The 21,158-nt window shown below is 39.8% G+C and overlaps 1 protein-coding gene across 15 annotated transcripts in view; it reads left to right on the top strand.

The window, feature by feature from the left end:
- DST (dystonin) overlaps window positions 1-21,158 on the top strand; it is a 468,601-nt gene that overhangs the window by 352,782 nt on the left and 94,661 nt on the right. For all 15 annotated transcript variants that reach the window (XM_038397725.2, XM_038397722.2, XM_038397727.2 and 12 more), the window contains 4 exons: window positions 2,222-2,351; window positions 7,036-7,235; window positions 9,076-9,571; window positions 10,444-11,912. In XM_038397725.2, coding sequence (XP_038253653.1) covers window positions 2,222-2,351; window positions 7,036-7,235; window positions 9,076-9,571; window positions 10,444-11,912 — 2,295 coding nt within the window. The remainder of the gene's footprint in view (window positions 1-2,221; window positions 2,352-7,035; window positions 7,236-9,075; window positions 9,572-10,443; window positions 11,913-21,158) is intronic.

The following is a 21,158-nucleotide window of genomic DNA, read 5'->3' as shown; positions in this document are numbered from 1 at the left end:
AAATCTGGCAAAAAGTATAGCTCAAATAAAAGAAGAGGAATTGTTCATGTCAGAATAATTTTGACTACAAATTTAAATAGATGAGGGTATACTGATCATGCAACATCCCTTCGATTTTGAGTTTATTTGCTTGCACATAAGACTTGAAGGGCTCTAATAACAGAAAGCCATTTCTGCAACTGCTAGTCCACTACAGCTCCACAGATCTTTCACACTGTGGTACTGCAGAGACTTACTCTACATGTAGGCAGCGGTTTCCTCGCAGCCGCCATGTCATACTTGTTAATTTATATGGCCATTCAAGATCCCCCCCCCATTAAAATTACTATAAGAGATTGCTAAAGCAGCACTAGGCTCCCAGCCCTCCTCATCATTGGGGACAGATGTTCCCCATCTCCTCTCTAAGAATGATAGGTAGGGTAAGAGCACACATATTGTGTATGGGTGCACATTTAAAGGAAAATGCACTCTGTCTCTGTGTACAGCTACTAAAAGGGAAAATCCTGCCCTCACCTGTGACTGAACATCCAGTATTTTACTGAGGTTGCAATGAACGAGAATAAAATTTGACCCAATTTGTATATTTTTTCAGAATTAGTTGGTCAGCATTAAATGTTCATAACTTTACATCTGGTGACCAGAATTTCCTCAGACTAGACTGGTATTCAGCCCTAAAAATGAAACCAAGCTTTGAAAAGATGTGCTCATTTGTTTCTAAAACTGAACGTTCAGAAATAACAAGCACTGGTGCCTCCTTAGCTCATATGTACTTAAACTAGCGTGTGTGTGCATTCGTAAATAAATGAGTACTTAGCCTGGATGGAGTCTTGCCATTGGTTTCACTATGCTTTGAAGTGGGCCCTAATTACAGAGTTTACTAAAGACAGAGAGACCTCAGCTTGTCTGTGCCGACTTTGCCTAGTAGGAATAGAATCAGGGACTTTTCTTTTGTCTTTTTCTTTCTTTAAAAATGGGTGGAAATTTAATGTAAAAATCATTCTAATGTTGTGTTAAGCACTCAAAAGTCAGGAAATAGGAAAGGTAAAGCTGAATGCACAATTTTAACTCTGGTTACTTCTAGTTTTAGATGCAGTTTGGGGATCACATCGATCAGTAATGGGTTCTGTCACTGCCTGCCTTCTCCCGTGGGTGTGTCTGGTCCCTGATGGTCATACCCAATTCACATTAATATAGATTCCTTCTTTTGAAACGTTTCTTTTAGTGCATTTAGGTAAACAACATTTTGCACTATAATACAACATTTTGGCTATTATAGAATATTTATACTAGAACCCTTTTCCCCTCTTGGGGCTAAGTATAGGGATTACTCACTTTTGTCATGTATAGGAGCTCCTGTGGGGATTTCAGTCTCAGTGGGGGGAGCAGGACTTGTTCAGGCTAGGAAGTTTGCCACATGAGGAGAGATTAATAAGACTTGGACTTTTCAGCTTGGAAAAGAGACGACTAAGGGGGGATATGAAAGAGGTCTATAAAATCATGACTGGTGTGGAGAAAGTAAATAAGGAAGTGTTATTTACTCCTTCTCATAATACAAGAACTAGGGGTCACCAAATGAAATTAATAGGCAGCAGGTTTAAAACAAACAAAAGGAAGTATTTTTTCACAGAATGCAGAGTCAACCTCTGGAACTCCTTGCCAGAGGATGTTGTGAAGGCCAAGACTATAACAGGGTTCAGAAAAGAACTAGATAAGTTAATGGAGCATAGGTCCATCAATGGCTATTATCCAGGATGGAGAGGGATGATATCCCTAGCCTCTGTTTGCCAGAAACTGGAAATGGGTGACAGAGGATAGATCACTTGGTGATTACCTGTTCTATACATTCCCTCTGGGGTACCTGGCTTTGGAAGACAGGATACTAGGCTAGATGGACCTCTGGTCTGACACAGTATGGCCGTTCTTATGTTCTATGGGGATTTGAGGACCTAGTTTATATGAGTTCTCCTCATTCCAGGGTCCTCTGCCACTGTTAATATTAGGGATTATACAGCAGTCCACTGCTTGTTTTTAATAAAATAGCCTGTCACTGTATACATGACCAACCTTTGTAAAGTTCTTTGAGACTTGAAAAGCACTGTGTAAGTCCTAGATATAATTGAGAATTTTTGTGTTTGTCATAATCATATTTTGGAATTAAAAAGGTCTGTGCAATATTTTTAGTTTTCTGCTTACATAAGTTTATTGTTTTACTTCTTTGTAGTTATTTGAAACAGAATTGAAGCAAAGTGAAAATAAAGTACAGGAGCTGAAGGACAAAGTGACAGAACTGTTGGAGAAGAATCCAAATTCTCCTGAGGCGCCCAAATGGAAACAGATGTTTGATAAAATAGGTATTGCAATGTACTTGTACTAGGGCTCAGACTGATTTTGAAATTGCTACATTTTTAGTCATTTCAGCATACCACCAGTCACTAGAATTTTGATTATCTTGCCTGTTTTCTCACAAACGCTGCACAAAATTCCACTTTCTGCACAATATTGTAAATCTAGAGTCTGAAGTCAATGAACTTACTCTGGATTTATACTGGTGCAACAGAGAGCAGAGTTTGCCCCCCAGTTTTCAGAGGCTTTATAATTTATCCATTTCAAACTCTGTGAGGCTAAGCTCGAAGATCAGTTGTTGATGCATATACTGACACTTTTCATAAGGATATGAAGAAAATTAATTATGACAAATCAATTTCTAGAGCATTAGTACAATACAAAGAGCACTTGGGGCTGTTTTTAAAGCTTTCCTTCATGCCGTTTTTCCATGCCTTAGTGGGCTTTTGTCATGTATGGTTTTTAGTGGCTTATTGCCATTTTCCAAAACAGATTCCTTAAATTTTGCCCCCCAAAATTTAAATTTCCAATTTTGGACGATAGCTACTGAAGTTATGCCCTATATAATTTTCACATTTTTTAAAAAAAGGATTTTTTATGTTTTAAAATAAAGTTTAGTTTTGCAGTCGCTCATTGATTTTAATATACATTTCTATAACATCAGTATTTATTCCAATGGTGGTAAAATGTTAGATTGGAAAAATTATGAAGGAGCTCAGAAGAGGACCAAAGCCCATATGATTTGAAAGAGAATTAAAACAGTGCAAGCAGGGCTCAGAGAGAAGTGGCACAATAGGAAGGTGGAGCAAAGGCATTACAGATAGGCAAAGATGACGTGAAAGAGGAGAAACATAAGGTAGATTTGAGTGATTACACAAGGAGCATAAGAAGAATCCAAAGAACATGAGTAGGAAATAAAACATTAGCACCGAGGAGAAAGCATAGAAAGAATCGGAGCACCACAGAAGGAGGTGACAGAATATAAGAGCTACACAAAAGGGGATAGACAAACAAGAGCTGGAGAGGGATAGAAATTGCTTATGGGAGAAGAGAGAGTGTCCGACATAGAGGAATTAATGTAACACAGAACTGAACTTAGTAATAGCAATAAAGCTACGCTGTTTCACACCAACTGATTTGGTACAGCTACTTATTTTGACTTCTTACTCATTAATTTTAGAAGCATTTTTAATAACTTCCTTATCCCTTATTTTATGTTAGCCATAGATCTTACTAGTGCCTGGTGGAACACTGGCAGCTCCATTAATGAAAATTATCATGATACAGGAACTCCTCACTTAATGTCGTCCCGGTTAACGTTGTTTCATTGTTTCGTCCCTGATCTATTAGTGAATATACTCATTTAAAGTTGCACAATGTTTCCTTATAACACTGTTTGGCCATGGGGGGGGGATGAAACCAGGGTGGGCTGGCAGCCCCCCAGCGCCTCCCACCCCTCAGCTGGCACCATTGATCAGATCAGCAACTCCCCCCTCCTTCCCCATACCTCCAACCTGCAGCAATCAGCTGTTTCGCAGCTTTCAGGAGGCTCTGGCAGGGGGAAAGGGGAGGAGCAAGGATGTCGTGCACATCCTTCCCTTTCCCCCCCCACCAGAGCCTCCTGAATGCCCCAAAACAACTGATTGCTGCAGATGGGAGGCGCGCAGTCTCTCCCCTCCCCCACCCCTCCTGCCGACAGCAATCAGCTATTTCATGGTGTTCAGGAGGCTGGGGGGAAGAGGGAAGGAGTGAGGAAGTGGCATGCTCGGGGAGAGGGAGTGAAGTAGGGGTGGGCCTGGGGCAGAGGCGGGGGTTGAGCACCCACCAGCACTTTGGAAAGTCTTGCAGCCGTGCATGCGCTGTCCAGAGGAGGGAGTGGTGCGCTCCAACGGGATAGCATGGGTTCATCATCACATTAAGTTTCCTCAGAGAAGTGTTTGCAGCCTCTGCTGTGCGTCTGTTGTGTCTCCTCCCTCCTACCTCCCTCCGTGCTGTCTTGTAGAGTGTGAGGCTACATTAACCCTTGATGGCTCAGCTGAGTGCTAGTTCATCATTTAGCAGCAAGGCTTTCCTTGGGAGAATCCCACCTGATATCAACACGGTAGCTTTAGGAGAAGCTCAGGGAGCTCATGAGCAGGGCCCCAGACAATCCTCTGATTAGTGACTGCAGGGAGATTTGGGGAAAGGGGAGTTGCTGCTAACATGCATGAGCAAGAAACAGAAGGGGCTCAAGGAACTGACATAGGATATTGTTGCAGTGGCCCTGTGCAAGTCTGTTTTAAATGTAATGGTGGAGGGCTACGTATCACTCTTCATTCAGATTAGAGCGGAAACTACTATATCAACAGACATTATAGTAGACTATAGTAAACAGCCATTGTTGTTTACGTTGTGTCGGTACAAGTACAGTTTTCCCTGAACATTTCTAGCTCATTGTGATTGTTCAGTATCATCCAGCATCATGAGTCAAAAATGCCCAGCAAGTGATGGTGGAGTGCCTAGCAGTAGCAGTACCACAAGCTGTAAGAAAACCATTGCTTTGGGTACTAAATTAGACTTTTAAGGCATTTTGACTATCTCAAGAAAATAATTGAGGAAGGTGAGTCTTCAATGTTGATGAAAGCAGGGCTTCTACTGGAAGAGGATGCTGACCGGACTTACATTTCCTGAGAGGAGAAGACAGCGCCCGGATTTAAAGAAACTAAAGACCGCCTAGCCTTGTTTCTAGGTGGTAATGCTGCTGGAGACATGAAGATGAAACCATTGACAGTGTACCAATCCGAAACACCACGAGCTCTCAAAGGATTTTAAAAGGAATATCTTCTGGTCATTTGGAGATCCAGTAAGAAGGCATGGATAACTGGAGCTATTTTTTCAGAATGGCTGACTTTCTATGCTGTCCATGTGTGGAAGGAATACTCTGCCAAGGAAAATCTTGATTTCAGGATTTTATTACTTATTGATAATGCACAGCCTCATCCAATCAACGTGGAGGACCTGTGCAAAAATGTCAGAAGTGTCTTTCTGCCACCTAACACCACATCATTCATCCATGGACCAAGGAGCCATTGCTGCATTTAAGGCTTATTACTTACACTGTACTTTTGACCAGCTCCTCAGAGGCACCAATGGGGAAGGCATGCCTACAATTCAGCAATTTTGGCATGACTACAACATCCGCAAGTCCGTTGGTAACATCGGTGAGTCCTGGGCTGAAGTCACTCAGGCACGCATGAACAGTATGTGGGGGAAACTGTGGCATGAATGTGTCAATGACTTAAAAGGATTTAAAGATGTTGTCCCCGCTACAAAGAAAGATATCCTCAGCTTGGCCAAGCAAGCAGGTTTTGTTGAGGTGGAAGAAGCCGACGTTACACGACTTCTGCAATCACGCGGAGAAGAGCTAACCAATGAAGATCTGATGGAACTAGAAGTGATGAGAGCAATGGAAGAAGAGGGCCAAGAAGAAAAAGAAGACCAACCCATCAAAATGTGACTGCCAAACTACTTTCTGAAGCTTTCCAAATGATTGAAGCTGGCTTACAGATCCTTAGTGATGATGATCCCAACAGGGAACACAGCTCTAAAGTGATTAGGGGAGTTGGTCATGTAATGAACTGCTATAAAGAAATTTACCAAGGGGGAAAAAAAAAGAAAAGCAAAATAACAATCTCTAGGTGTGTTTTTTTCAAGTTGGGAAATTTCAGCAAGAGGAGCACCTGGATGATCCACCTCTTCCACCCTCTGACTCCACCACCTCACCCACACTTCACAATCATCATTGCTGAGTACAGTATTAAATTGTTTAAAATTGTTTAAAACTTATACCTGTATTACATTGTTTGTTTAAAATCGTTTAAAACTTTTACTATATATGTATATAATGTCTTTTGTCTGGCAAAAAAATGTCCCTGGAACCTAATCCCCCCATTTACATTAATTCTTATGGGGAAATTGTATTCGCGTAACATTGTTTGGCTTAAAGTCACATTTTTCAAGAACATAACTACAATGTTAAGCGAGGAGTTACTGTAATGATTTCTGCAGAAATATAGTACCTACATTGTTTTACTTCAATTGCAGTGTAATTCAGAAGTTAGTAATAAAAAGTTCAAAGGAGTATTTATATCCATCTGTCTTACCAAGCTAGCTCATCTCTGTTTAAGAAGAAAGTCTAAGGGTAACATTTTCAAAAATACCTAAGAGACTGAGGAACCTACGGTAAGTCCAATTTTCAAAAGTGACTTAGGCACTTTTGCTCATTGACTTTCAGTGGGGACATAGGCTCCCAGGTGACTCACACTTTAAAAATGGGACTTCGGCTTTTAGGTCACGTAGATGCTTTTGAAAATGTTAATATAAGTCTAAATTTGAGCTCTTGGATTTATTTGATGGGATGGTGACTTAGTCCTGCAAATACATGTATATTTACTGTGCTGAAAATTCCCCACATAACTAAATTAATCAGAGGACTTACACTGAGGTATACACTGGGTCTAATCAAAGAAGAGTGCAAATATATTGTATATTCTGAGTCATTGCACCAAGGAATCTGGTATTAATATGCACAAAGCATGGTAGTTTTATTAGAAAGAACTGTTTATATATTTTGTATACAATCTTATATCTTACAGACACTCTGCTAGAACATATATGCAATACGTTATTAAAATTATCACTATTTTATGATAGATTCCAAATGGAAAGAACTCAATCAAGTTACAGCTGACAGACAACAAAATCTTGAAGAGTCCTCAAATTACCTGACCCAGTTCCAGACAACAGAAGCTCAGTTAAAGCAGTGGCTTATCGAGAAAGAGCTCATGATCAGTGTGCTTGGACCACTGTCAATTGACCCAAATATGCTGAATACACAGAAGCAGCAGGTCCAGGTGAGTTTTGGTTGCTAATACATGTTAAGTGAATAACATTTTCTGATCCCTTTGCTAAGGTGCTTTTCATTTGAACTTAGTGTACACTACACTAAGTTTGTTACAACAAATTATCAGTAAACATCATAACTAACTTAGTTCAGATGGCTACAATATTCACACACACACACACACACACACACACACACACACACACACACACACACACACACACACACACAGAAAGACAACAAACAAAAACCAAAAAACCCCAAAAAGAACAAAGAAAGATCAAAAGATCTAAAAAATGTGCAGAACTTATCCCTAGGGAGATACCTGATAATACTGAGCCTCAAATAAATGTTTCTGTTTTAACCATGTTGTGGTTTAACCATACTGTTGTGAAATGGTCTTTTGAAGTTTTATTAATTTGAGTGTGTAAGTAACTAATAACTTTTTATGACCAGTTCTCTTATAAAATTTATATTGTTTAGAAAGTGCTGTTTTGAGGTTTTGTCCCTTTGATTGTGCCTGTAGCTAATAAACATTTGAAAACAAGTAAAATGCAGGACTGAGAGAAGGAAGTTATAATTTATACACTGAGAAACAAAGAAGGAAGAGAAAGTATAGGGAAAATCCTCTAGTTACAGAAATAGAGTGAAATGTGACTGCAGACACCAGTAAAAAGAAATCAAAGTTAAATCAGACAAAGTAGCAGAAGTTAAGAATTTTGATTCTAAACATTTCTGTTCCTGCCAGTTAATCTAAACCATGAGGAGATGTTATAATCCTATTTTGCACAAAATGTGTTTGAAACTGACATTTCCATGTAAGTTATCAGTGATTAGAAGAGAGTTTAAAAATGAACTTTCTGGTAATATCTTTATGAAAAAAATTAGACAGTCTGTAAACAAACAACAAAAATTAAAAATCTAGACAGCCAGCATGAGTCTATTAGGTATCACTTAACAGTCATTAAAAGTTGAGCCTGATATGCCTTTAAAAGGAAAGGTTTGCAATATCTGTAAAATGAAACTGTCATATATGTCCCTTCTTCTCTAAGCATTGTGACTTATTGCCAAAAAAATTAATACTAAGAGCCACAGATATAACCTTTAATAAATTTTACAGTATACATTCAGTACTTCTGTGAATCAATTCAAATGTTCTCTGTGCTAAAAGAATATATTCCAGTATTATGTTATTATACACCTACTTTGATGTTAGGACAAATTTCAAAACTGCCTGGGAAAGAAAACACCGTTTGAAACAAAATGCTGATTATTTTACTTGATACTGTTCCTTAATTTCTATAATATTAATAAAATTCAATGTTTGTGTCTGCTGATTGAACTCCCATTTCGTAATGAGGTACACTAGGAAAATGTGCCTTATTTTTTCTATAACTCCTGAAAGTTTCCTCTCTGTAGTGACAGAATTGGCTGCCCAATCGATTCCCTTGATGTAATACTTGTAAAACAACGCTTTCATGGTGTGTATTAGAAATTAATTCACTTGCTCTTTAAATTGGGAGACTTGTGGCTTAATAATGCACACTATTACTATTAATGAAAACAAATTTAGTTTGGTTGTAGAGGTTTTTACTTAACATTTTCTGAAGTTAATGACAGGTTTCAGAGTAGCAGCCGTGTTAGTCTGTATTACAAAAAGAAAAGGAGTACTTGTGGCACCTTTGAGACTAACAGATTTATTTGAGCATAAGCTTTCGTGATGCATCCGATGAAGTGAGCTGTTGCTCATGAAAGCTTATGCTCAAATAAATTTGTTAGTCTCAAAGGTGCCACAAGTACTCCTTTTCTTTTTTCTGAAGTTAATGAATCTTTATTTACTCTCTCCTCAGATTCTGCTTAAGGAGTTTGATACCAGAAAGACTCAGTATGAACAGTTAACCACAGCTGGTCAGGGGATACTGAAGAGACCAGGTGAACATCCTCCCTCTCATGAAATTGTGAAAAAGCAACTGGCCGCTGTGGCACAAAAATGGGACGGTCTAACAGGACAACTGAGTGACAGATGTGGTCAAATTGAACAAGCCATTGTCAAAAGCAAAGAGTATCAAAGCCTTCTGAGAAGCCTGTCTGATAAGCTAAGTGCCTTGGATAATAAACTGAGCAGCACCTTGGCTGTGCGTACACACCCCGATGCTATGAAACAGCAGTTGGAAATGGCTAGAGAAATGAAGCAGGAAATAGAACAGGAAATGAAAAATATAAAAGTGGCTCAGGCCCTTTGTGAGGAGCTGTCAGCACTGGTTGGAGAAGAGTACTTGAAAGCTGAACTTATTAGGCAATTGGAAGGCATCTTAAAACCATTTACGGATATTGAGCAGAAAGCAGGTTAGTATTAAGGGGGAAGAAAGTAATGTAGAAGTAAAGCAAAGCACTAATGGTTAAAGTTTTCTGGTCATTTAAAAATATCTTGTGTTTACCAAAATGAGCCTGAGCCATATTCCTAAATACAACCAGCCGCCCAGTGTTTTGGATCCAAACTTTGTAGCTTGTTCCTGTATCTATAAGTAGCTAAAACAATACTCTGGATCTTCAGGGGGCCAAACTGAGGTGCAGGGGAACCAATAATTGTATTTTTTAAATCTTTGCCTGCAAACCCAGGTCCGCCAACTTGAATCACCAGAATGAGATGCTATTCACAGTAGATTCTGCATATATTCAGAACATTAGCCAAACACAAGTTATGCTTTAGTTAAATATAAATCAACACAGGAATATCAGGGTGATATGTAATGGCCTGTGAAATACCAGAGGTCCAATTAGATGATCTAATGGTCTTTATTGGCCTTAAACTCTATGAAGCATGGTCATCAGTGGGGCTCAGATATCTTGCCAGGTTTTGATGCACTCCTTAGGCTTGGTTACCCCTTGGTGGCGGGCTTGGTTGCCATGATTGGCTTTGCAGAACTCTCTGCATCATGGTGGCCTCAGACCTCGGTTGCGATCCATTCCTCTGGAGTTTATTTCTGATAATGAGATATTTTATTATCCTATACACTATTTTGTCTGAAATTTGACTCTTTGTGTTAACCAGCAATTTCTAATGAAGAATGATGTGTAATAAAATAAATTGGGCAAACTACTATAAATATATATTACTCAGAACAAAAATATTTTCTTTTGGTTAGAAATTACTCACCACAATTTTGGTCAGTAGCTAGTTGTAAAAATGACACTGTATATTACTTTGTTTCTTGCAGCTAGTCATGTTCAGCAACTTCAGTCAGCATATGCTACTTCTCATCAGTTCCAACAAATGTCAAAGAACTTTCAGACCTGGCTGGACAAAAAGAAAGAAGAACTGAACCAGGCTCACCCTATATCGGCTAAGCTTGAGTCCTTGCAGTCATTAATTGGCGAGCAGAAAGATTTTAAGCAGACCTTGTCTGACCACATTAGTTCCTATGAAAAAATTGTTGCAGAAGGTGAAAGCCTCCTACAGAAGACTCAAGGAGCTGACAGAGCAGAGTTGCAATCTCATCTTGGCATGCTCAAAAGTAACTGGGATGAAATGAATAAGCAAATAAGAGAAAGGCAAGATAGGTTAAATAATTGTCTGGAAAAAGCCCTCAAGTACAAAGAACATGTAGAAAATCTGCAGCCCTGGATAGAGAAGTGCCAAAATAACCTGTCTGAAGTAAAGATTGTCATAGACCCTGTCGAAATAGAGAATTCTATTGCTCAGGTGAAGGTCTGGCAAAAGGACTTGGACAAACACCGTGGCATGGTGGAATTATTAAATAATGCAGCTGACAGTTTGCTCAATGCCAGTCAAATAGATAAAGAAAGCATTACAGAAGAGAAAGTGGCATTGAATCAGAAAGTGGATATGGTCACAGAACAATTACATAGTAAGAGGGAGTCCTTGGAAAACATGGCACAAAGGCTAAAAGAGTTTCAGGAATCATCCAGGGAAACCCAAAGGCAACTTAAAAGTGCCAAAGAGCAGCTGGAAGCTCATGATGCTCTTGGACCCCAGGCTTGTAGTAACAAACACTTGACAATGTTGCAGAGCCAGCAGAAAACACTTCAGACTTTAAAGCCTCATGTGGACTTGGCAAAAAAACTTGCCCAGGAACTGGTTGTAGAAGCATCCAGTTCAGAAGGTGTTTCTGACCTCTTGTTACAAGCTGAGTCTTTAGAGCAAGAATACAGGACAATCAGCCAGCAGGTTGAAGGCAAGTGTTCATTCTTAGAGACCAAACTTCAGGGAATTGGCCATTTCCAAAACAACATCAGAGAGATGTTTTCTCAGTTTGCAGAGTTTGATGATGAGCTTGATAGCATGGCTCCAGCAGGAAGAGAGCTAGACACACTGCGGTCACAAAGAGAGGATATCAACAATTTCCTCAAAAAGCTGGAAGATCTTATAACAAGTAATGAAAATGCCAATAAAACCTGTAAAATGATGTTAGCCACTGAAGCGTCTCCTGATCTAGTTGGTATTAAAAGGGACTTAGAGGCTTTAAGTAAACAATGCAATAAGTTATTGGACAGAGCAAAAGCTAGAGAGGAACAAGTGGAAGGAATTATTAGTCGTATTGAAGAGTTTTATAGTAAGTTAAAAGAATTTTCCAGTTTGCTTGGCGGAGCTGAAGAACATGAAGAATCTCAAGGTCCTGTTGGAATGGAAACAGACATTATTAACCAACAGCTGAATATATTCAAGGTAAGAAGAACACTTTCTTATTATTAGAGTACTGTACTACAAAACAATTTCTGAGTAGAACACTCTGTAATCCTTCATTTAATGTTGTGAAAGGGGTTGTTTTAAGGTTGGAGCTCGAAGGAGAAATGCTCCTACTCCATGTCAGTCCCATTGCTATGCCCCGGAGCTGCTGTATCTGTCCATCCTCGGGTCCTCCCTTTCCTCATTGCCACATCTTGGTGAACTTTCCTCCCCCTGCAGCCCAGCCTGCCACTCCTGCATGCCAGCTCCTGGTCCCTGATCTGTTCTTTCTCCAGGCTCCCGTGATCCTCACTGTCCCCATTTCCCTATCCATGCAACCCACCCACCTCACCTCCCTAAGTGGCTTTATCTTACTGACCTCCACACAATCTGCAGGTAGGTGCTTCACTAGACTTACCCATACACCACATGGACCCACTCCCTCCCCCATGGCTGCAGTTAGCTCCAGTCCTACAAACATGCGTGTGCTCAGCTTTACTGGCCTGAGTAGTCTCATCACTTGAGTGGGACTAATCACAGTAGTACAGTTAAGCACATTCTGTCCTCAATTCCAGCCTTTCACTCCAACTGTCCCTCCAGCTAGGCTCTACTAACATCCTCTTCTCTTCTGCAAACATCTGCAAACCACATCCACCACTCTAGCGAGCGCTAAGTTGGAATCTTGTGTAATTTAATTCAGAAAATGTCATTAAAATCTCATTTTCTTCCCATAAAATTAAGGTGTTTATCTTGGAGTCCTTATCCAAAATCCCCTTCCCCACTGCTATGTATAGTTTTACTGTGTTCTGATTGGTGGCTGTTGTCCAGGTCAGAAAAAGCTGCATGTCAGTGATGTTGCATGTATATAAATTGTAAAGTGTTTTGTGATGAAAGGTGGTACATAAAATATTATTATTATTAAACTTCAGCAAATGATATTTCAGCACTCACATAGTTGGATAAAAATGGGCACCCTTGGAAAAACATGGCTATAGAACATTATATTAATCATATATTTATAAACAGTGTTTTAAAAGATCATATATTTTCTAGTGACAGTATGGCAACATTCTGAATTTTCTGTTTAGCTTTGCAACATACGGTTTCAAATTCAATCCAGTATTGACTGCACAGTTTGTATGACTTATGTTTGCCTTGCTTTCTCTAATTTACTTTATCATAAAACAGTCCTCTATAACATGAACTAAGTTGTATTGTCAAAAAGAGAACTAGAATTGAAGAAAAGTAATTGTACACCTTTCCCAGCAGAGGGTGCTTTTTTGCTTGTTTGGAATGAACAAGACTGTGTCAGGATATAAAACCGGATTCATTTTACATGCATAGTATGAGAGTTTCAGTTTTACTGTTGAATTACTTTATCTTCTATGAACTATGCTGCTCTTTCAAAATGTATAAATGCATACAAAAGTATTGAAATAATAGTTATATTGTGAAAACATTCTAGCAGATTGTTAGGATTAAAATTGTATGCATCTCTGAAATGACCAGTATAAATCAATTTAGAAACAGAAACAAATTGCATCTCTTTGAACAATGTTAGTAAAACACTTGGAAAACAATAAGCAAAATGATTGTGCTTTAATTACTATTGCTTAGATTGGTGCAATTGAACTGGGGCTATGATTTGTGATCTATATCAGGGGTTCTCAACCTTTTTCTTTCTGAGGCCCCCCTCAACATGCTATAAAAACTCCAGGGCCCAGTGTGGGATGGGGAAAATTGGGGGCTCTGGGACAGGGGTGGGCCCTCAGGCATAGGCATATTTGACTTCTATTTTGGGGGGGCAGAGGCTAGTGGTGGTTGGGCGAGCTCCACACGGCAGAGTCCAGGGTTGCAGTGCCACCTCCACCCCCTGACTCACCTTAGCAGACCACCCAGCCTGTCTGAGTTGTGTGCAGTGGGGGGTTCAGCTTGAAAAGTTTGAAAATCACTCAGGGTACAGGGAAGGTGTAGCTAGGGGCTGTGAGTGGGCAGGGGGTAGCTCAGGGTGCAAGGAGGGGATAGCTAGGGGCTGTGTGCGGGCAGGGGGTTAGCTCAGGTCTCAGGGAATGGGTAGCTAGGAGCTGTGCGTGGGCAGGGGATAGCTCAGGTTACGGGGAGGGAGTAGCTAGGGGATGTGTATGGGCAGAGAGGTAGGTCAAGGTGCAGGAAGGGGGTAGCTAGGGGCTGTTTGCAGGCAGAGGGGTAGCTAGGGGCTGTGTGCAGGCAGTGCGTAGCTCATGGTGCAGAGACTGGGTAGCTAGGGGATGTGTGTGGGCAGGGGATTAGCTCAGGTTGCAGGGACTGGGTAGCTAGGGGCTGCGTATGGGCAGGGGGGTAGCTCAGGGTGCAGGGAGGGGGTAGCTAGGGGATGTGTATGGGCAGAGAGGTAACTATGGGCTGTGCACTAGGAGGGGTCCGCTGTGGTTACTGCTCCCCGAGGGCTCTGCTGGCCACAGAGCTGGGTCCCCCTGCCTGGGCGGCTCTTACCGGCTGTGTGAGCTGAGGAGCAGCCACAACCAGGTTGCCTGCTCCATGACAGGAGCCAGAGCAGCAGCTACCTGCACTGCAGACTCTGGCTTCTGGCCTCTGACCTGGCCAAAGGGCGGGGCCCTGGGGGCAGGGAGAGGAGAAAGTAGGGGTGTGCGAAGCTGCCCTCAGGACTGCTCCACTTTGGCATTGCAGGAGGAGGGGCAACCAGTGCTTGGGGCTCAGCCCCGTGGTTCCTGGCTTTAACCCTGTGGCGGGGGCACCGGGACTTCTGGCTTCAGTGCTGTGGTGGGGGCGCCAGGGTGGGGATGCTGGGGCTTTTGGGGGGGCAGGGGCGAGGCTCAGGCTCTAGGTTCCAGCTGCAGGATCCCCCAGGGGGCCAAGGACCCCCAGTTGAGAACTGCTGATCTATATGATATTTCTATATCTCTGGTACTTTCAAAAGTGGTAGCCATTTAAATGGCTCCAGGTCTCTTTAACCACAAAACGTCTACACCGTGTGGTTCACCTCTGAACAAGCAGGGCCTTCATGTGGAGGCAATCTAACTAGTGCAGAAAGAAGGGAGCTAGAAGATAGTACTCCAGGTCTTGTTTTTTGCACTCCTATATGCCTTGTGTCATTTTTACTCCTCTGGGCCAATGGGCTCAATACCACTACAGTGGAACAGCAGATATCCTTGTAGAGCAACTGTAGCAGCTTTGGACCACTTTATAGCTGCTCTTGCACAGGTGTATGATAGATAGGCCCAAGCAATCTTTCACCTTCAGGGTGCAGCCTAAATGCCAGTGCTTGTACTCCCTGAGAGGAAGAAGCAACAGGCTAATGCAGCCTGGAGCATTCCACACCCCAAAGAAACTATACAGACCTGTAGGAAGACAGAGTCCCTGCCCTGAACAGCTTGTAAACTGAAAAAGTGTGATAAAGAAGTAGAAAATAAAGTATTTGCTCAGGGTGATAGCTGGCACAAATACACACAGAGATATAAACTAGAATTGTATATGTAAGCGTGTATATTTTACTTTTAACAATTAGTTTTATGTTTGTTAGTTGGTTTTGGGTGGGCACGCATTAGCGTTGAAGTGGGAGTGAAGAGTTGTGGAAAAGATTAAGGGATTATGGGAATAACAGGTGAGCACGAGTGCGGGGATTAGGAAATTTTAGGGGAGAGGAAATGAACAAGTGAAAAGGGAGAAAGGAAGGTAAGAAGAATGGGCAGGGAGAATGAAGCTGGGCAGTTGAAGAGTTGCACTGGTAGGAGAGGGACAGGGCCAACAGCCAGTGGCATTAGTAAATAATAAGAAAAATAAACCTAAATTACAGACCTGAATGAAGATTAGGATTGGTTGGAAATTTTTGATCAAAACTTTTGTTATTGGAAAACTGAATCCTTGAGTAAACAACATGTTTTGCAGAAAGTGGGTGTCTGCTTCTGTCAGATTTTTTTTGATTTTATGTCTGAAAACCAAACACTGAAAAATTGTGTTCAAAACCTATAAAGATTTCAGTAGTTTGGGAGGATTTCCAAAGGTTCTGCTGTTTTTTCAAGCCCCTTCACACTGTTGGTGGGGTTACACCTATGAATTTTGAATAGGAAATGGGAAGCTGTTGAGCTTGATGCCCAAGGCAGGACCTTCTGGTTCTGCTCTGGGGCAAGAGGAAGCAGGAACAAGAAGGCTTCCTTGGTGCTTCGAGGAAAAAGCCCCATGGGCCTGGAGATTTCTAGTCTGCTCCTGAAAGCTCCTCCTGACTGCTGCTGTTGCTCCTCTTGTGGAAAGGAGGCTGCTGAGTCTAATGCCTCAGTGTCCAGCAGGAGTGGGAGCAGGGTTAGATGAACCTGACTGGGCAGGGTAAGGGTAAAGGTATAGCCATGCCCAAGTCCCCTTTCACACCCGGTAATATTTAGGGCTGGCACTGTGAGCTATGTAAGATGCACCATTTCAATTGATGACGTACTTGTTGTCCTCACCACGCTCCCATAGCGCCGTTCTCCCTGACTCAGCAATCCATAGGCAGAATGGCTCCAGCAGCAGCTGCTTTGAATGGTGGTGTACTTTCAGGCACATCCACATCTCGTCACCTCCTCTGAAGTGCAGCTGTGGCTGCAAAACCACAGTCTCATTCTTTATGACTTTAGCTTCTGTGGTGGATAGAAATTTGCTTCTGTGTGGATAGACTCATTCACTCCTTATGCTCTTGATGGAAGGATCTTGCAGAATGGGCCAAAAGGTGCTTCTGTGGTTTGGCCAACTTTTGCAAGTAAAGAATAGAGCTTTGTGATATTTTTTGGTATCTGATATTAAAATTCACAATTGTTAAAGAAAAACTTATAGGTGAAGTGACTCATATTTGTATTTTCTCTTGATAATCTGCTTGTTTCAGTCACTGTGTAGTGTGATATCCAAAATGGGTACCACCAACTTTAGCCGCCACTAGCAAATGGAAGTATGGCGTGCATTAACTTGAAATCATGTAGTTTATTGCTTACTTTTAATGTGAAATGTTTACATTTTGGGTGAAAGATTTGCTTTCTGTATGGCAGTTTTGTAAAGACTAATGGAGTTCATTAGAAAGCAGTACCAGAATTGCTGCTTCACAGAATAAACCAGGAGAAAGTTATTCTGGACTTACATCAGTGTAACTGAGAGCAGAATTTGGCCCAGTGACTGTAAAACAGGCAAAAAAGATTCCTGTTGGTATTCAGAGAAAAGTGATTTAAAAAGCAGCAACAATTTGGTGTTTCTGTTTAAAGCCTTTTTAATCTCTTACAGTAGCTGGCATTTTGTGTTTTATATGGCATTTGTTTCATTCAGCTTTGTCACAGATTTTTGTTTCAAATAAAGGATGCAATGAATGGATCTGAAACAAAAGGGAATTCCAGTAGGTGGACTTGTTGTATTTAGTTACGCTGATTCTACTTTCTGTTTTCTTTAAAAACAAAACAAAAAAACTTTAAAGATGAGCCTAAACCTCCTGGATTTGGGATCACCCAGAACTTCTAGCATTTAGATCTGAATTCGTAGCTAGGTCCCATCTTAAAAAACAAAAACAAAAAGCTCATTCAGAGAACCATCAAATTATTTCACTTCTCGAAATCTTTCCAAAATGCTTCATTAATTTAATTAACAAACCTTCCCTACTTTCCATTGAAAATGCATAGAATTGTTGTTAGCTTTCATCCTCGGATGGTTCTTCCCCTCCCTTTCCCCATCCCCAAGAACAATAGTAGTTACAACTCTTTTCCTTCATATTTGCACAGTGTGCCTAGAAAAGTATGGTTTCTAATTGGACTTCATAGGAATCTTAACCTTGCTGAATATTCTTGTTGATGAGCTTGAACAAGAGTTAAATTGGTTTATGGTGGTTGTGTCAACTGTGTTCCCTATTACATTGAAGCAAGATAGTGTTTACTCAAGAATCTGAGGTTTATTTTCATATATTTAACTAAACAGTTAAAATCTAGGGATTTTTTTAATATACTGATTTGCAAATATTGCATTAAACATTTTAGATCCCTTTCATAAGGTTGACCTCTCTTTACAACATATGGTAAACAAAGAAAATGGGGTAATTGATTATTAATCAATCCAATTTTCCAAAAAAAAAAATCCATGAGAAAGGAACTAATACTTATGGATGTAAGTTATTCAAAAAAGGTCTTCATTTTACCTGGTCAAAAATGGGAAAACCTTTTACAAAAATGTTCACAAAAAGTATTCGTATTTTTTCCATTGAAAAATCAAAACTTGGAAATTCCAGTCCTGATTCTGCCCTTTTAAAGATGGTACCTCTTCCTTTGAATTCAGTGGGATTTTGTTTGTGGTTGGTCTGGGTGGGAATGCACACTATTGGTGGGACGTCAGAAGAGTAACCATGCAGGTTACATTTTTCTAATTTAGATAAACCTGAAACTTCAGTCTTAAAATTAATCTCTCTTTGACATAATTTAATATGTCATGGCAGTATTAAATTTTATGGGCACTGGAGACTTTATTTTCTGTGATAGCTGTACTTGCCAAAAAAAAGCAAACTGTATGAAAGAAAAAGGTCAGAATTTGTTTTGTACCCTTTTACCTTCTGGTAGATAGCTGAGTGTACACAAATCTTTGACATTTTTTTCTTATTTTTAAAATGCCCTTATAACAAAAATTTATGTACTGTTTTTATTTCCTGTTCACTGCTTATCTAATAAAACTTTGTAAGATTTTTATTCAATAGCGCACTGTTAAGTTTTAATACCAAATGCCATATGCTGCTCTTAATCTATGATTAAAACTCTCACTAAAGTTGATACCAAATATCAAGAGCAGTATAGGGCCCTGGTCAATAATAGTATGCAAATCAGTGCTAATGAAGAAGCAGCTTGTACATAACCTCTTTAATCAGTGTGTTATGTGCCAATCTCCAACCTCTTTGGATTTACATTTGTTTTAAATTGACATTGTCAGGTAGTTTAGACACAAAATGTAGGATTTCCTTTAATGCCTATTTAACTCTTTGGAAATCAGGACCCTAATATTAATACAAACATTTTCACTATTTTTTATTTTAGTTTCAATAGAGATGGGCTTTTTTTTGTTCGGACTTAAAAGTTCCCCATATAGCATTTGCAACTCAGACATTGCAACATTGTGCAATTGTACAAGAGTTAGAAAGTGAAAATGAATAGAAACAAAGCTGAAATTGAAGCTGATTTATTTCTGTTTTCCAGTTTGAATGAAATATAAAAACTATACAAACAGACTAAATAAAGTCAAATTTGATTTTTTATAAATTTTTTGTTATAATTTCAGATTTTATAAGTAAAACAGAGATAGACAAATATAAAGATTTAATTGTATCCCTTTAAAAAGTGACACTATTGGGCTATGTGTTGAATTATAGACTGTGCTTAAAAATTATGCATATCATCATCAGAACAAATGAGAGGTTAGATTTCTGTTAATTCAACATACTGCACTGGATTGTATTTATATAATTAAGCAAAATAGTGCTGTTTCTGGCAGTTTGAAAAAATGTTCTGGAAATTTGGTATGTGTGGTGTTAGGTTACCTAGCTAAGCTGTGCCTTGTCAGTTTCAACATTTTGAATTAATTAACAGCGTTTCATAAGCAAAACCAGGTCCTCCACAATTAAAGAATGCATTCTAATTTACATGATGTCATCATCAGCTAGTTTGTTATAGTTTGGTATGTTGAGTCTGGAGGTTCCTCCCACTGAAACAGCTCACTCTGTTTCAGAGACAAGACAAATGGTAAAAGTGAAAAGATGACTAAGAAGTTAAGTCATGTGGGGCAGAAAACATAAGGGGGTAAAGCTAAGAGGTCAGGCACCTACTAATGCTTGGCCAGAGTAATATTCTGAGAACGAATGGGATAGTAGCAGATGTTGCCTAAAGAAAAAAAAGGGTGTTTCTTTAAGCTCCGTGTTGGTAGGATGCCTGTCAGTTCGTAAGAAACCAGGGAGAGCTGGAAAGCTTATCAGCTACACTGGATGGTACATGCAAGCGTTCATTGTTGGATTTCCTTTTATGCCTTCATCTCTACAGCTGCACTTCAAAAATGAAGACAAAACGGTGACCACAGTCTGCCAACTACGGTTTATAGTTAAGTCTTGCTGAATTTAAATGGAACATAAATCTGCTGTGCCTTAGGAAAAGAAATGCTGTAGTTATTCAGCGCTGCAGTTGCCTTAAACAGGATAACAACTTTCCAGGAGGATATTTTGAAAATGAATTAAAAAAAGTTGCTTTTCTAATTATTAGTTTAAAGGGCTGTTTGATTGCATTCGCCTGACTACCTAGAAAACTGTTTTTCTATGGAACTTCTGAATACGCCACAAAGAAATTTAGTACAAGAAGAAAATACACTGCCTTTCAGATTAAGGTTATTTATAGCTACTGCCAAAAAAAGTAAAGGACTGTTTTACTATTCTTACTATTCTGGATTTAACTTATTTTTCCCTGAAGATTTTCTTTGTGCCTTGGTCTAAACTGTACACAGCTACTGTGGGTTCTTTCTTTTGAAGCTTCTGCACCATGTCTTATTTATAAAGGGAGATGGAATTCTGCAAACGATTTAAATGGATTACAGTTAATCGGTCACCTAAAAAAGATAATGTGCTGCCTACTCTAATGCTTATTCATTTGGAAGGCTTAATCTGGAGATTTAAGATACAAATTTCGACCTACAAAAAGAAATGAAACGTTCTGTGGAATGTTATGCGAATTTGAGACACTGATGGGTTTTTGCTTTGTTTTGTTGTTGACAGATTTCTGCTCCTTACTTACAAAAGCACTTTATATTTTAGGAATAAAAATTAAATAAATCACAGCCTGTAAAGTTATAGTTGCTTTTGCACTGATTATGACCTTAACCACCTCATAAATTATGACGTAGTTTTTGTATATGTGCTAACGGCAAGTTGACTGTAGTTGTTCAGTTCAATCATGTTTTTCATTATATGTCACATTTCCTGAAAGCAGAGGCATAGTAGTATATTTCTGTAAATATTTTCAAAATGGGGAAGCCGCTTAGCAGGCCAGACTGTTTACGTCAGAATCCTCCTTGTGTAGGGAAAGGTGAAGAAGATGAAGATCTAAATATTGAAGACTGTTATGTTCCTCAGAGGTCAATCTATGACACAGTGAGACTTAATGAACAGATTGATTCAGGCTCCAAAGGCAGCCTCTCCTCAAGACATTTCACAGATCGGACTTTACCGTATAGTCATAGAACACTGGATATTAGTACTTTGTG

The sequence above is a fragment of the Dermochelys coriacea genome, chromosome 3 (genome assembly GCF_009764565.3).
Source record: "Dermochelys coriacea isolate rDerCor1 chromosome 3, rDerCor1.pri.v4, whole genome shotgun sequence".
NCBI lineage: Eukaryota > Metazoa > Chordata > Testudines > Dermochelyidae > Dermochelys > Dermochelys coriacea.
This window is presented reverse-complemented; position numbering and strand designations above follow the sequence as displayed.